We start from the raw sequence: 16,932 nt of genomic DNA on the forward strand, positions 1-16,932 counted from the left end.
TTACTCTATTTGGATCCTGGACATCGGAGAGGTAAATAGGGTTGGGATCCAATTAAAATATTACCTGGATCAATTATAAGTCACTTAGAATCCACGATAGTGTATTTTGGATCCATGAATAATTTATTTGGATCCATAATTCCAAATCATAGTATAAAGAAAACCTTGGATCCTTAGATCCGGATCTCTTATAGGGATTTATAAATAAAGCAGATCCTGGATCCATAATAAGTTATGTCAATTTATGGATAACGTAAATGGATCCATAGTAATTCAATTTGGATCCCTATTCGAAATTTTAAATATTAACACCTTAAAAATCTAAAAGAGGATTCGGATCCATCCATGGATCCGGATAGGCTCAAGAGTGGACCCAAACAATAAGTAGGTTGCGGGTCACGGGTTCAGGCAAACCAAACCCGCACCCATAGGTGCATTAAAATGAAAGCACAAAAAAAAAAGTATGCAAACCCTAAAAAGGGTTTGCTCTTGAGTTAAATGAGAGAAGGGCTGCGTGTTTTCACGCAGCCGTTGGAGAAAATGGGTAACCGACCCCTTCTCTCTCCCACCCATGATCTTTCCCATCTCCCCCACGATCTCCCTCCCCCATTCCCTCTCTCTAACCGACTCTCTCCTTCTCGCATCTCTTAAAACCCCCCTCCTTACTCTCTCGTTCTTGCCCTCTCACTCTCTTGTCCTCTCTCTCGCACGACGTGAGGTAGGTGCGCACGGCTGCACCAAATCTGCGGCAGCAAGGGAGAAAAAACTTCGGAAGAGGTAGGTTATACTCTGATTTTGTAGTGTACCTATCTCAGGTATGCTACTTAGCATTATTCAGTCCATCCAAGTGGGCCAAGTCCCATGCCAATGCAGAATCGTGGTTCTGCACACACATATACATATACCCTATTTAGGAATTTGGTATTTCTTGGTTTAGGAAGCCAAGACTCAATCATGAATTTGTCTAATCTGAGTTAGTAGGGTTTTACTACAATTTTTGTGGGGTACTGGTTTTAAGCATGCTGTGTCACCAGTCATGGATGTTGCAAATGGCTCACATTGCAACTACCGCTGTTTCACAAAAAGGAGCGGTATTTAAACTTTATCTGATTTATGGAGAAGCTTTGTACCTCTCTGTAGTATATTAGCTAGCAGATTAACTGGTAAATCTTATAGTCTTTCTTGCCAAATAAATCAGATTTTCGTAAGTTTTATGGGTGAATTTCTGTTCAATTGGAATGCTGCGAGAAATTTTCATTACAGAACTGAGGATTGGATCATAATAGCTTTGTAACTGGGTGCATACACCTGAAGGGGGGGATAACATGGATGAGGATTGTAAGATGCAAGAGTTTTAACATGTGCATGTGTGTCAGTGTCGTACAGTATGGTAAAAAAAAAAATCCTCAAAAATTTGGGTTAAATTTCGGGGCGTTACACTTCTTACTCCCGCTTCCTCAACTGGTAACTCTAGTGTGGACCCAGGTTTGATTCAGATTCAACGAGACCTGGGTCGACACAGTTTTCAATCAGTTTAATCAAATTGGTCCAAGTTTAATTCAGGTCCAACAAACCTCATAAAAAATGAGAGAGAAGGGAGGGAGGGGGGGAGCATGCCCCTAAAACCCCTTTTCATTTTTTTTAACCCAAACTTAATCTCGGGTATGGTTACGTTGACCGCATCCGGTGCAGTGGGACCCACGTTGCGTCGCGTCCATGTTACATAGCTTGGACCTTACTTGCAATTGACAAAAGGCATGATGGAAAAAGCTCTCTAAGCAAAGGCCAAATTTGAATGCATTTACTACGTAATCACTAGGAAACCTGACTGACTGGTTCAAGTTCTGGAGCCACTCAATTCCATGTCCATGCATCCCAAGCCTGACTGGGTCAACAAACTCCCTACTAGCAAGATGAGCCTTAAAAAACTAAGCAGACCATCTGATTCTCCCAAACATATAACAAAGTTTTCTCAGGTAAGCTTTCTCAATTATTAACACCATTATCAAAACAGATTTTGGGATCCTACAACTTATTTCCAATTCAGAAAGAACTTGAGCACCCTGGGCTAAAATAATAATGCATCTTGAGCACCTTCAAGTGTGCTGATGGTTTACAACCAAAACAGGCAGAACCAACTGCATCATCTAATTAAGTCTCCGATTCTGAGAATTTCTAGATCATCAAAAACACACTTCCCAGGAGGAACAAGATGCAAAAAGTAAATTTGAAGTGTAGAAAGAAACATAATGCATACCTCCTTTAGCATGTCAACATTCTTTTCCTCTGAACTGCTTCTCTTGTTAGTTTTCAACCCAAGCTTTGCACTTTCTTCATCTCTTAAGATCTTAAAAACGAAAAAGCAAAATCATTTAATGAACCTATGTACAAAGATATCACTGATACTCTGAATTTCTCATGATTTTATCAAAAGAAATTCATGACAGGACCACAATAATTCAAAATAGTGGCTCTTTTCGTATCATGATTTTATCCTGATTTTAATAGTCAATTTTGTGTATACCAAGATTTTCCTAATAAAACAAATTACTTCAAAAAATTCACAAGTTGTCCCCCTGCCAAGTAAAACCCAAGAATGATACTTGTTATGAAGATATAAAATTAGAACATCAAACATTGAACTTTAGGCATCTCCCAGCAGTTCAATGTTTTTTTCATTAAAAAAGAAAAACATTGAACTGCTGGGGGATGCCTAAGGTGAACCATATGCTATGTCACACGGACTCGGCTCCAAGGTCGCCGCACCCGCGTCGACACGCACCGACACGGGTGCGGCTCGGACTCGGTCAACCCGACCCTGGGTGCGGTCAACGCACCCAGGGTCATTTTGGTCCATTTTTTTGGAAAAAATTTTTTTTTTTGATTTTTTTTTTTAAAATTTTCTGGGCTACAGCTGTAAGGAAAAAAACCCATCACAACTAAGAAACCTGTACACTTTCAAGTTTTAAGTACAGAATGGGCACAACTCAAGTTTTTGTGGTTTTTTCCTGTATGAAGGAAGTGAATTATTACAGTGTATGAAGAAAGTGCCCAAAAGTGAATTATTCCTGTATGAAGAAAGTGTACAGAATGCCTTCACAACTCATCACCTGTCCCCTAATGGGCACAACTTTGACCGAGTCTTATATATATATATATATATTTTATTTTATTTTTAATATATATATAGCCGAGTCCCCGTGTCCAAAATTTTTGAAATTGCGCCGCACCCGTGTCGCACCCGCACCCGCACCCGCACCCGCACCCATGTGACATAGACCATATGGCACTCCGTTCTAGCTTTATAGTTGGAGATGTACAATCATTATCTAGTGTTCAAGTTCTCATGCAAGCACCTGTCGAGGAGTCTGCAGCTTCTGCCGAAGGTCATCTGAACACAAGTCAAAGACATCTAACTCCAGCGGATAGTCAACTTTCTGAGATGAACATATCCATATAAGTTATCATTTAAACACAAACACAAAAATATTAATGGTTTTGATAGAACCAGCACTTCCTTGGAAGAATGATGTCTTTCAACTCTTACAAAAGAATTAGACCTTACCCGCAAAATCTTTGCTTTCTGATTTGTTCCTCTTTTCCAGAAAAAGCGAACAAATTGAATGGTCAAATATCTACAAGCAACAACAAAATGCATTGTTTTTGTATCCAAACTGGTGAAAAACAAATTGAATTGAAGAAAAGGTGATCACTTGCCTAGGCAAAGCATCTATACATGATTCTTTAAGATAAGCAGCTGTTCGCCCCAAGGCAGGAGAAGCCTTCTCTAGCTCTGATTTGAGACCCTGCAAGCAACACAGACAACTAGTAAACATTCAGGTTGAGAATTGCCGGGAGTCACTCAGAGTTGTTTAGGGTGCAAAAGAAACAGATCTTCTGGGGACTCCTCAAAAATGAAACTGTTAATCAATAGTTCATCTCAGGCTTATGACCAATGATGACAATGATACATCTTCAAAAGAATCCCAATTATGTAGAAATCCCCAGCAAGTAGGGGAAGGGAAAGCATGGGCAGTGTTGTTTCATTACAGTTAAAATTATCATAAAATGTTAACTATCAGTGGTGCAACAGTCAAAGAGATACATTTAATGTTAACTAAAAAAAATGGGTCACCAAGAAAAAGGTAAAACATTCACAAGCAACCTTATGATGAGTTGACCACCCTCAAACTCCTGGACAATGCAAAACCAAAACAAAAGTTTTGTAGAGTTCTGCTTAAGGTTACATTTTTTCTAATATATGCAGTAACCACAAACCATGCTGCCCGATGAAAACTCCATGAAACATAATGTACACGATAAAGGACAAAACCTAGCCTTTGAGTTGCATAATTAGAGAAAAAAGTTCACAGAAGAGTATCCTTAACGTTGTAGCCATCTTTCTTTTAACTGATGGGTCTTAGAAACTCAGGAACACAAGGCCATAAAGACAGTTTGCTCAAGTCCCTTATTCCAAGTTTGTCAGACCATTAATTCATACTGGCTGCTAAGGCATGCCATGATTCACATTGCATCTCCAAAGCGAACTGCATTTATACTGACTGAAAACTTAAAACTATGGTGAAAACCCAAAATCCACTTTTATTGGGAAAAAAGACATGGCCCTCCTGTAAATTGTAAAAAGTTGTTGGCAACTTTAAGAAAGTCATGAATTACTGATTCAATGCAAAAGGTAAACCTGCCTTGATTCTAAAAATTAGAGTTAGATCCAATATGCTTACAACTTGCAAAAAAAAAAAAACATGACTGTCCCCCGTGTGCAGCACCTGGTTATATATATAAGCATGACAGTTCCACATGTGCAGGCATCTGGTTGCATATATATATATATATATATATATATATATATATATATATATATATATATATATATGCAAGATCTCTGTAAAAATAATAACTATTGGAGGAAACTTACATGCTTTAAGCCTTCATGCAAATGGTTCACTTCCTGTGATATGTGACACTTGAGAGAGTATACTGACTCTTTCTCTGAACTTTCTTCATCACTTTCTTTGCAGTGGACCCTGATGGACCAAAAGTTTATACGGCATTTCAAGCAGGGATTTGAGTAATTCACAGAAAAGTAATACAGTGTGAAATATGAAATTTAGTGCTAAAACTTATAAGAAGTAACAACATTCCACCTTGCAGGGACTGACTGTAATCATGACATTTATATTAGAGTTTACGAGTCTTTCTTTTTTTAAATTTTCTTTTCTTTTTTTGGGTGGGGTGGGGTGGGGGGTGTTTGGTGGAGAAAATGAAAGTTTGATTCATGAATTACCCAAAAGATTTACAATTAGTTGCTGCCCTATAGTGAAAATTTCTCGGTGCTCATATTGTCATATAACAGCCAGATAAGATGCATGCCGGTCTACAGTATGATTGTCGTGTCAGCAATCCAAATGAACATAAGAAAATGATTACCCAATCCAGCTGTGAAATTGAAAAATAATTTCTAACAACCATTTGCAGCCTATAACGTTATAGAAGTTTGTCCAGAAGCATCCATCACATTCTTGTCAATTCTGAAATTAACCTAGTTTGTACAAATGGTATTGTGACACTTTGTATTGCTGTTTACCTAATTTATAGAACACTATCGGCCTGTCATACAGGAGAAATGAAAATCTTTTTCTAATCTATAATATATGATACATGAATTACCAAGAGAAAAAAAATCAGTCCTATAACTAGCAACTGACCACCAATAGGTTATCACATTCACAATTATCGAAATAACTGAAACTCAGTTAAATTCAGATAGTGAGAAAAAGGAGGTAAGAAAAATGGTATAAGCTCTGGCATATCATATGGCATTGCATTTCTTATTTTTTTCCCTGTACAGCATTATTCGTATGAATGGTGATGGAATCAAATAGTGTGAAGAAAAATGAGAATAAACTGACCCAAAAATCATAAAATATTAACATACAAGACGATTTGTTAGATATGGAAAACAAAGGAATAGAAAAGTCCACATAAAGAAGGGAATCTGAGGATACATAGACTACCCTTCCATAGGAATGACATACATAATACAAAGAACCTAGCTTGTCATAAAGAAAGTTAAAAACAAGAAACATAAATGTACAAGAAGCCACTTAGGGAGGAAATAAGAAGCACCTAGGAACCAATATCAAAAGTAAAAAGCGAAAAAAAAGAAAGTTTGACAAGCTATATTTATATTTAAAATGTGGTCCAGTATCTGAGTATCTCAAATTGTTTATCTACTTGTTCTCTTTGCTTTCTACTTAACAATGTTATCCAGTCTTCCTACATTATGACATAGCATTAAAAAAATACAAAAGTTTAGGAGCATATTGTTTATAAAAGAACTAATTATATACAACATTTTTGTTCACCTACCAATTGGATATACTCAGATCTGTTGTATTAATTTATGATTGTGAATACTGTTGTCAGGTATTGCTGGAAATTATTTTAAAGTTACGCTGAAGACCACAATATATACAGGTGTGCCTTTTCTCAATGCTTATCAAGTGCAAGGGTAATCAATCTATAGAAGAAAAAAGAAAACTAGCATAAGCAGAAATCAATGTGCACTGAATACTTATAACCGTCCATGGAAATAATTGCTTATGCAAGCTGATAATTGACTCCCAACTGGCTTTATGGAATGAGAAGGTATACAGTCCGCAACAAATATCCAAGTTCTTTCAAGAAGTCCCAGTATAAAAATAACAATTAGATTCCAAAATATAAATTACAACATACCAGTACAGTTTGAAAGCCAGCCAATCATGTTAACAAGATGAGAAAATTAGATTAGCTAAGAACCACAATCACCTGCTAACAAGTTCAATTCCAAAGAGGGACTTCACAATCTCATGATTTCCCCTACATCCAAAATAATGAGTTAACCACTGGACCTGATGGAACTTGAAGGTATCTATAAATTGATCAGAAGCAACTAAACACAAACCTGTGGGCAGGAAAGCAGGTGAAAATAGTAACAAAATTAGATAATAGTTATAAGCTAAAGCATCCAAATTTCAAAAAGAGTTATGCTATAAAGACATACAAGATAGTCTAGAGATATAGAGCTAAAGGACATTACATGTACCGAACTGACTAGTCAACATCTCAAAGTGCATATAAAGCCTTCAGCTATCATAGAACATGGAAAACACATCATGCAATTCTTCCATCTGAATCAGATAAAAAGAAAAAGGACAGTATTTGTTAAGAATTGTGTATCATATCTATTTACCATTTAGTGTGATACCCCTTTATTGTACATGTATGTATATCTCATTCTTTCTAGGGGTACTTTTGAACTTTTTTTAAAGTCAACTATTTTTGTCCTGCAGTGAGGCTGAAGGGGAGGCCCCCTTTTATGGTTGTAATGAAGTTTTCTCTTGTAAGAGTTCCTTCTTATCTCCTTGGGAATTCATTTTTCTCTTGATTAATATGGTATCAGAGCCATATTCAAGAAGAGAGAGTGTTGTGTGAAGGTGGGCTGTGAGAAACTGACAGATCAAAAGAGGGATATATGGTTTAGAAGCTTCATTCCTGTTCTACTGTGCTCCAGTGCCTTCTCGGATTGTTTGCCTCGAGGATGACGTCCATTTGAGGTATGTAATTGCTAGAACTTGATTTTAGAAGCCACACAAATCAAGAATCATGAAGACTGGATAAGATTTGGATTTTTATCATTTTCTAGTATTTTCTGGATTTGGGGATGAATAGTATTCAGATTGTTGAAATCTATTGATTCAGATCTCATCAAGGGCACTTGGTGGCTTGGATTAATTGTAATCGGATTATTTTTGGTTAACAAATCCTTTGGCATCAATCTTGGGCATTGTTTTGGTATTTTGGCTGGATTTGAAGAAGTTTTTTGGCTTTATTTCCAGCAATAACTTGTATTTGGGTTTCATTTGCTGGTTCTACCCTATATCAGTGTAATATCGCATTTTTTCACACTTAGTCATTTTGAGATTTTTTGAAAATTTGGCCAAGTATAAAAGAAAATTCGGTAGATTCTCGATTTTAGGCCGATGGCTTGGCCCAGGTCTCATTGCCAAGGCCTAAACAAGCCACTTAAAACGTGAGAAAGAGTTTTATTTTTTACCTTTAAATTCAAGCGATATTCAGGTTATTTTCGAACGAATTTCAGAGGCGAAGTTTATGTTATATATCGTTGGATGCGTCTCGAAATTTTGAAAGTAACAATGTTTTATTTTCCTTGATTCGGGTTACGGTTGACACGAAAATCACATTTTTTCGAAAAAGGAGCAGTTTGTCAGTTCAGATCCAGATTTGAAACAGACCGGATCTGATGAATTTCATCCAAATTAATATGAATTTGGAGTTTATCCAAGACCCATATTAATCTGGATTTGATCCAACCCAGACCCATTTGAACTTTTGGAGATGGATTTGGATCATGTCCAATGATTTTTTCAACTTTAAATTCATTAGATATCTTTAAATTGGAGTTAATTAATGTTAAGAAGCTTCCCAAGTTAATTTGACAATTTTTAGAAGCTTCTGAAAATTTATTTATTATTTAATATTGCACTGTTCTATGATGCCACGGGCTGTGGTCCCGTGAAGAGCTTCGCATGTTGATTTGCAAGTTTGTGTTATTAATTCTGTATGTTAAATTGCAAACTAAAAGAGATGAATTAATAACAAGATAAAAGAAATTAAAAGAACAATGTAATTTATGTTTCCATGATGTCCCTTCTAAAATATGTGAATCTTGGACATTGCAATTTTGAGGAACCGTGAGGATACTAAAACTCTATGTGCGTTGTTATTGCTCCTGAATCCGATATTGAGGTTTTTCTCCTAGCCACGATTTTAGGGAAAGTCTGCCGCTTTGCCTGGAGGTGGTGTGTAGATACAACTTTTGTTTTGGTATACCAAGAAAATGACATTATGATTATTGATTTTCATATTATCCCGACATTGGTTGTTGATTTCCAATGTTCCGATGGATGATGTTGATTCCTGATATCAATCGAGGGCTAAGTTTAGAACCCAGTAATAAAATACAACTTGTGTGCTAAGTTACCCTAAGAACCCTACTTGACTTCGGGACTTTTACCCGTTTGAAGTATCCGTAGGCAATGATAATTAAAAAGAGAAACTTAAATTGTGTACATTTAATAGGGACATGCATATAAAAATAAAACTATGATAAAAAATAATAATTTATTCATGCATGTACACTAAAATCATGCATATTCCTGCTATGTATTAGATCATGCATATTTACTTGTTCTCTTAATTTGTGATATATTGGTGAATGCATGGTGTTTGTTCCTTAATACATGTTAAATGTCTTTATTGCTTAATTTATGGTCATTGTTTATTAATTGTTTCCTCATGCTTAATAATTGTTCCCTACTGCATGAATAGTTAATTGAATTATGAATTTGTCATAACTGTATCTCTCTAAAATATTATATGAATCTTATTTATGTTATTTTACTTATTTGTTTCATTAAAGAAATTCGTACACAAAATTCTGTGGATTCTGACCCCTACTTTTGTGTTTTTCGCAGCCTTAGAGGCCTAGTGAGTTAACTTGCTTTTGAGAGGAGCTACAAGAAGACCACACGATTGCTTAGACAACATGACTCTTCTTTCTGCTTATTTACATTTTATTTGCTTATGTCTCATACTTTATGCATTTTAATAAATAAAGTTTGCGCTTGGTGTGAATGATGGATATAAGATTCCTTGTGGTGGTGATTGTGTTTAAACTGTAAGGGCCCCGGGTTTTTGGAAAAGTTTTCGCACTTGTTTTAAAAAAAAAATTGCCATTTTTTCATGGGTATGATGAGTTGAGGTCGTTAGAGTCAGAGCCCACCACAAAATCTTATATTTTACCAACTTTTTGTACCAAATTTTTTTTTGATAATTGAGCCCTGTCCAAGAATGTCAGCAAGTCATGCCTCGTGCTCTAGAGTAGTCTCCTTCACTGGTAAGGCTATGAGGTACTTTTATGAAAGTATGTGAATTCTTTATGTATTTATGGTTTAATTTTTTTTTTAAATATGAATTAAGAAATTATGATGTGATTATATAAGGTACGAAATGTTGGGCTGCCAAGAGACATCATATTCAAAAAATAAGTGTAGTTGAGATGCGTATGCTTAGATGGATGTGTGGAAATACAATAAAAGATAAGATTCAGAACGAGGAGATACGTAAGAAGGTAGGCATTGCACCCATTAAAAATAAGATGAGAGAGAATCGTTTACGGTGGTTTGGGCATATTCGGTGAAGGCCTAATGATGCTCCAGTTAGAAGGATGGAGAAATGGGAAAATATATTAGTTAAAAGCGGTCGGGGTAGGCCTAGGAAGACATAGATGGAGATGATAGGAAAGGATATGAATGCTTTGAACCTCAACGAGGACATGCCTTTGGATATAAATGATTGGAGGAGAAGGATTCATGTGGAAGACCCAGAATGATTTTCTTTTTTGGTTCATATCGCCGACCCCAATTGTTTTGGGATGAAGGCGTAGTTGTTGTTGATGTGCTTATATAATTATACTTATTGTAAATTTACGGGATCAATTCTAAGAGGGTAGGATCGATCAGGGCATAACTTTGCAAAATTTTCATGTATTAGATATATCGACGCGAGGGCGCTTCGACTTCTTCTGGTGCTCCCACGGATTGGCAGGAGCGGAGGGATTTCATGATGAATGCCCTCCACACTCTGACTGAGACAATGACAACGCAGGCTGCATAGGCAACTACTTGTGTCCATCCGGGCGAGGTTGCTCCGAACCCCAACACAGTTACTTACGAGTGATTCCTGAAGTTGGATCCACCAACTTTCACAGGGAAGGCCAACCCAAAGGCAACCGAGAGCTGGGTCGATGAGACTGAGCGGGCATTCGATGTCCTACCCATCCCCGAGGATAGGAATACCGCTTTTGGCATGTACCGTCTGAAGGGCGATGCTAAGAAGTGGTGGGACACCCTGCGAAGGGTGAAGTACGATGGAGTGGATATGATTCCCTGGGAGATGTTCAAGGATGAGTTCTTGGACACCTACTTTCCCTCCTTTGCTCGAGAAAGGATGTAGCAGAGGTTCAATGAGCTAACTTAGGGAGGTATGAGTTTGGTGGACTATACCACCAAATTCAGGAGCCTAGAGCGGTATTGCCCGAACCTTTTTGCTGATGACAGGGCAAGGGCGACCAAATACGTTCTGAAATTGTGCATAAGAATTCCTCCACGGATGATGTGCACAAGAATTCCTCCAATTTCTCAAGCTTTCGCACGATCACCACTTGTAAAGAACTTCACATCTTTCTTTCAACAAAGAAATTGTGAATGACACACTTCCCAATGCACCAAGAAACCTTAGCTTGATCACTCCAATGGCTCTAATACCATGTAAGAAAATGAAGTCCACAATTGGATCTTCAAATGATGCTCACAACCAATCTCACAAAAGAACCACGAAGGCTCACAAATAGCATACACTCACAATAACCACTAGTGTTCGTACACCAAACTAAAAAAGAATGCAAAGCCTGTAACGCCCCAAAATTTCAACTTGTGATTTCAAAAACTTTGACGAAAAACCTTTCAAGATAAAAATTTTTACTTTAAAAATTAACAGCGGAAGACATTTAGAAAGAAGCACAAGTTACAAAATTCTGGGCACGTTAGGAGTAAAATCATCATCATCCATAAAACCGTTACTCAGAGTAAGTGCAAAACAAAATCATAACTTATTAATAAAATTTTCAGTTTATTTCAAAATGATAAGCATTCTTTCCCACAATCCAAAAATCTAAAGAGAACTCAAAACTCAGAGCCAAGACACCAGCAGAAAGAAGGGAAATCTCGAGCCATGTTGCATCGCACCATCGGCCGCCTGTGAAGTCCTACTTGTCACCTGCCTATGAAATGAGTCAGTTTCATAACAAACTAGTAGGTGCACGAATAAACAATGTAGAATAAAATAAAGCAAGACATTCATGAAAATAACAGTTTATTACATTAAAAGCAACATGTACAATATGTAATCTACTCTAACTGGTGCAACATATGCAAAGATCTATTGTCTTGAAACATATATAACAACATTTCAAGTAGTATAAATCTCAATCATCTACAACTTATTATGAAAGAGATATTCTTTAAGTTCTGATATTAACTGGCCTGTGGGTACGTACAAACGCGAAACATAGAAACAACCGAGACCGATCTGGGGGTTTATTATGTCATGTGTTTTTCATTAACCCGAATGGCTGATTGAGTCCGCTCCTAAGGGAACGGTCAGTGACCAAGAGAGTAAATCTCCAAAGACATTCGTGGCCTATGAATGCATCCAACTTCTGCAGAAGTACCTGTGAGTTACCACCTAGGATAATTTATGGTAATCCCAATTTTCCTAACTCCGATGACTGGGGAAGCCGAGTCTTTTGCCCGTGAGGTGGTTGTTAGCAACCTGTCCATCGGAGTTTTTGTACCATCCATCCTCTCCCTTGATGAACCGTGAAGGTTGAATTGACACGACAGAGGTTTCTTAACCGCCGCCCCATTCTACATTCTTTGGTCTGTTAGACCTACTCGAGCATCTTGCCTATGAAGGCGAGTTGTCACCATTTATGTGATCTCAGCATTGTGCTATATGCACGCTTTGAGGTTGCCACAACCTCATCATCCAAACATCGTAACACCCATGTGACTTACTTGTCCAAAAGTACGATCGTACCTACCTAGAGGTACGACTACGATGAAAGGGCAAACATTAATATCTTGCAATTCCTTTAGTTCATACATGACATGCATTACTCTTTGAGCATTTGGCCTGTGGAGGCGAATATCATTATTTCATTTATTTCAACAGAGTGCTCATTGCACACTTCGAGGTACTCAACGACCTCATACTACTTATCGTAATGTATATATCGTACTTGTCTCAAGGTTCGGTTACGATAGCAACTTGTGGGTTTCTGGAAGGATAACCCATCACAGTATTTCATAGAATCACTAATATACTTGGTATGCTCAATCACTACAAAACAGGAATTTTCAGACAAGTCTTGGGATCATTGTGGATCCCATCATTTCCTCCGAGTAACCGACTCAGGGTACTTTTAGTTGCCTCTAGCAACACACAGATGGAATATTCATTTTAAAAACAAGATTTTGTGCTCAAGAAGTCGGCCTTGCACCAGGACGATCCTCTTCTCGAGATTTTAGCGCATATACCCAATTTCGCACATTTTCGATAAGCACAAAATATGGTACACGCACCTGCGCACCCTACGAGGCTTACCTGAGGACGAAAAAAAGATCTAACATGTAATAACAAATAAAGCATCTACAATGCAATCACAACCGTAAGCAAATACAGAAACGCAGTAAGAGGAATCACTGTAGAAATAAGCCTACCCATATAGGTATCAAGTATATAATTTTAAAAGAGTAGGAATGAGAAAACACACAACAGGAAATCACAAGTTATAATGTTCTACATGTATGCAAAATAAATTATTCCATCGCAGAATCCTTTTACTTTATTTCATTCATCCAAAATCCTCATGCGACTTTCTCCTACCTCGGGATGTTGTGTGCGCCTACGAGTGTAGATGATACGGGGCTCGAGCTGCGGAGCACGAACGGGACTCGTTGCGTAAATCTGCAAGAGTGTGAATGTAAAACCCACAGTTAAAAAAAAAATAATAATATCGGACCCAGGCCGGGTCGGGTCCGGACCCGACCCGAGCCTGTCCATGTTAGGGTTTTTAAAACCCGACACAAGGGAAAGAGTTTGAGAAAAACCCTTTCCCCTGTGCGCCGCCATTGCCCGCGCCCTCGACCCAATCGGGGTTTCCGCGATTTCTCGCCCCCCCCCCCCACCCCCGAGCTCTTTAAGAGCACCGCAGGAGGGCAAGGGGAAGCACCTCCCTCTCGAGCCTCCTCCTCCTGCGCACGCCGCCAACGCCGATTGCCGCCGCCGCTGTGACCACTGCCGACTGACGATGCCGACGATCCTTTTCCCACGTACGCCCTTTTCTCCTTTCACCTCCCTCTCTGGCATCTCGCCGGAAGGCACTACAAGAGGCCGATGGCCCCTGTCATGCCCTCCCTCTTCACCCTCTTCTTGAGGGTTCGCCGGGAGCCCGACAGGTGGCGCACGGCTCTTGCCGTGCCCTCCCACTTCCTCTGTGGCCATCGAAGGCCCGACAGGTGGCCTACGGGGGGCCCTGTCGTCTCCCTCTCTCTCTCTCTTGAGGTTGCCGGTGAGCCAGTGGGGGCCAGTGGCCCCTGCGGCACCCCCCCTCTTCCCTATGGGCTATCGGACGACCGACGAGAGGTCGGTTGTCCCTCTGCACCCTCCCGCTCCCCCTGTGCTATGCTTTCTCTTTTTTTTTTTGTCGCCGTGACTCTATCAGACAGGGGCCGAGGCCCCTGCCATCCCTTGTTTCGTTAGGCAGGGGCTGAGGCCCCTGCCATTCCCTATTTGGACGAGCAGGGGCCAAGGCCTCTACCGTTTATAATTATGCCAGGCAGGGGCCGAGGCCCCTGCCATTTCCTGTTCTGTCAGGCAGGGGCAAGGGCAGGGACCCCTACCATTATTCGTTCATCAGGCAGGGGCCCCTACCATTATTCGTTCATCAGGCAGGGGCCTCGCCCCTGCCATTTCCTTGTTTGGTCAGGCAAGGGCCGCAACCCCTGCCGATTATCGTTTTGTCTGGTAGGGACTGAGGCCCTTATCATCCAGCTTTGTCAGGCAGGGACCGAAGTCCCAGCCATTTGTTACTCTTGTGAGGCAGGGGCCGAGGCCCCTCCAATTTATTGCTTTCATTAGGCAGGGGCCGAGGCCCCTGCCATTTGTTGTTTTGGCAGGCAGGGGCCAAGGCCCTTGCCATTCACTGCTTGTTAGGCAGGGGCTGAAGCCCCTGCCATTCGCTGCTCTGTCTAGCAGGAGCTGAGGCCCCTGCCATCCGTTGTCTTGTCATTCGTGGTTTGGTCAGGCAAGGGTCAATGCCCTTGTTGTCCGCTGTTTGGTCAGAGGTCGTGGGCCACTACCATTCTATTTCTTTTTCTGTTAAGCAGGAGCCTTGACCCTGCCACTCATCAGTTTCCGCCGACCGGGCAGGTCTTACCATTGCCCATCTGTTTTTTTTTACAGCTATGTCATAATAACTCTCACACTTTTGCAGACTTCGCATCGAACCCCGCTCTGGCTCCGCGGCCTGAGCCTCGTATCATCTACACTCGTAGACGCACACAGCTGCACGACATCCCAAGGTAGGGGAAAGTTGCACGAAGAGTTTGTATGACTGAAATAAAATATAAGAATTCTGTGATAGAATAGTTTATTTGGCATACATGCTTACCTGTAGGATTACTTAACTTGTGATTGTCTGTTTTGCGTCTCCTTATCCTTATTCTTTTGAAATTGCATGTTTAATGTAAATTCTATGGGTAGACTCATTTTTAGAGAGAAACCCACGACAATTGCTACTGTAACCGGACCTTAAGACAAGTACGGTATAAATTTTACGAGAGGTCATGGAGTACCTTGAAGTGGAAAATCAATACTTTATTGATATAAATGAGATAATGTTGGCCTCCACAGGCCAATTGCTCAAAGAGCAATACATGTCATGTATGAACCAAAAGAATCATAAGACATTAATTGTTGCTCTCTCATCGTAGTCGTACCTCTAGGAAGGTACGACCGTACTTTTAGACAAGTACGTCCCATGTGTGTTACGATGTTTGGATGATGAGGTTGTAGCAACCTCGAAGCGTGCATTTAGCACAATGCTGAGATCACATAAATGGTGACAACTCGCTTTCACATGCAAGATGCTCGAGTGGGTCTAACAGACCAGAACATGTAGAATGGGGCAGCGGTTAAGAAACCTCCGTCGTACCCATTCGACCTTCACGGTTCATCAAGGGAGAGGATGTATGGTACAAAAACTCCGATAGACAGGTTGTTAACAACCACCCCACGGACAAAAGACTCGACTTCCCCAGTTATCAAAGTTAGGGGAATTGGGATTACCATAAATTATCCAAGGTGGTAACTTCCAAGTACTTCTGCAGAAGTTGGATGCATCCATGGGCCACGAATGCCTTAGGGGATTTACTTTCTTGGTCACTGACCGTCCCCTTAGGAGCGGACTCAATCAGCCATCCGGGTTAATAAAAATACCTGACATAATAAACCCCTGGATCGGTCTCGGTTGTTTCTACGTTTCGCGTCTGTGCGTACCCACAAGCCAGTTAATATCAGAACTTAAAGATTATCTGTTTTAATAGTTGTAGATGATTGAGAGTTACACTGCTTGAAATGTTTCAAACAATAGCTCCTTGCATATGTTACACTTGTTAGAATAGATCACAATTGTATTTGTTGTTTTAATATAATAAAGTGCGTATCTCATGAATGTCCTGACTTATTTTATTCTACTTACCTATTCGTGCACCTACTGGTTTGTTGTGAAACTGACCCATTTCATGGGCAGGTGATGAGTAGGACTTCACAAGCGGCTGATGGCGTGGTGCAACATGGCTCAAGATTTCTCTTCTTTCTGCCGGCGGCTTGGCTCTAAGTTTTGGAGTTTTTCTTTAGATTATTGAGCTTGGGGAAAATGCTCATTTTGTAATAAACTGCAGATTTTATTAATAATCTATTACCTCATCTCCTCAATTCCTTTAAGTAGTTGTTCGTGTGAATAATGGTTTTTCAGCTAACGTACCCAGGATTGTTGACTTGTGCTCCTTTCTAAATGGCTTCTGTTGTCGCTTTTAAAAGTGAAAACTTTAAATCTTTGAAAGGTTTTTCGATAATGTTTTCGAAATCACAAGTTAAAATTTTGGGACGTTACAGTGAAAGCTATTATGCCATAGTTGTAAAAAGAACAGAAGGGCAGTGGTA

General features: G+C 39.6%; 1 protein-coding gene across 2 annotated transcripts in view; it reads right to left on the reverse strand.

Annotated features, from left to right (window-relative positions):
* The window catches only part of LOC149828679 (ubiquitin carboxyl-terminal hydrolase 6-like), a 115,472-nt gene that overhangs the window by 10,014 nt on the left and 88,526 nt on the right, over nucleotides 1-16,932 (reverse strand). For both annotated transcript variants that reach the window (XM_090017683.1, XM_090017682.1), the window contains exons 9-14: nucleotides 6,832-6,882; nucleotides 4,937-5,045; nucleotides 3,718-3,806; nucleotides 3,566-3,635; nucleotides 3,357-3,437; nucleotides 2,258-2,347 (exon numbers count right to left, since the gene is read on the reverse strand). In XM_090017683.1, coding sequence (XP_089873809.1) covers nucleotides 2,258-2,347; nucleotides 3,357-3,437; nucleotides 3,566-3,635; nucleotides 3,718-3,806; nucleotides 4,937-5,045; nucleotides 6,832-6,882 — 490 coding nt within the window. The remainder of the gene's footprint in view (nucleotides 1-2,257; nucleotides 2,348-3,356; nucleotides 3,438-3,565; nucleotides 3,636-3,717; nucleotides 3,807-4,936; nucleotides 5,046-6,831; nucleotides 6,883-16,932) is intronic.

This window comes from Nuphar pumila, chromosome 9 (assembly GCF_984573655.1).
Source record: "Nuphar pumila chromosome 9, dmNupPumi1.hap1.1, whole genome shotgun sequence".
NCBI lineage: Eukaryota > Viridiplantae > Streptophyta > Magnoliopsida > Nymphaeales > Nymphaeaceae > Nuphar > Nuphar pumila.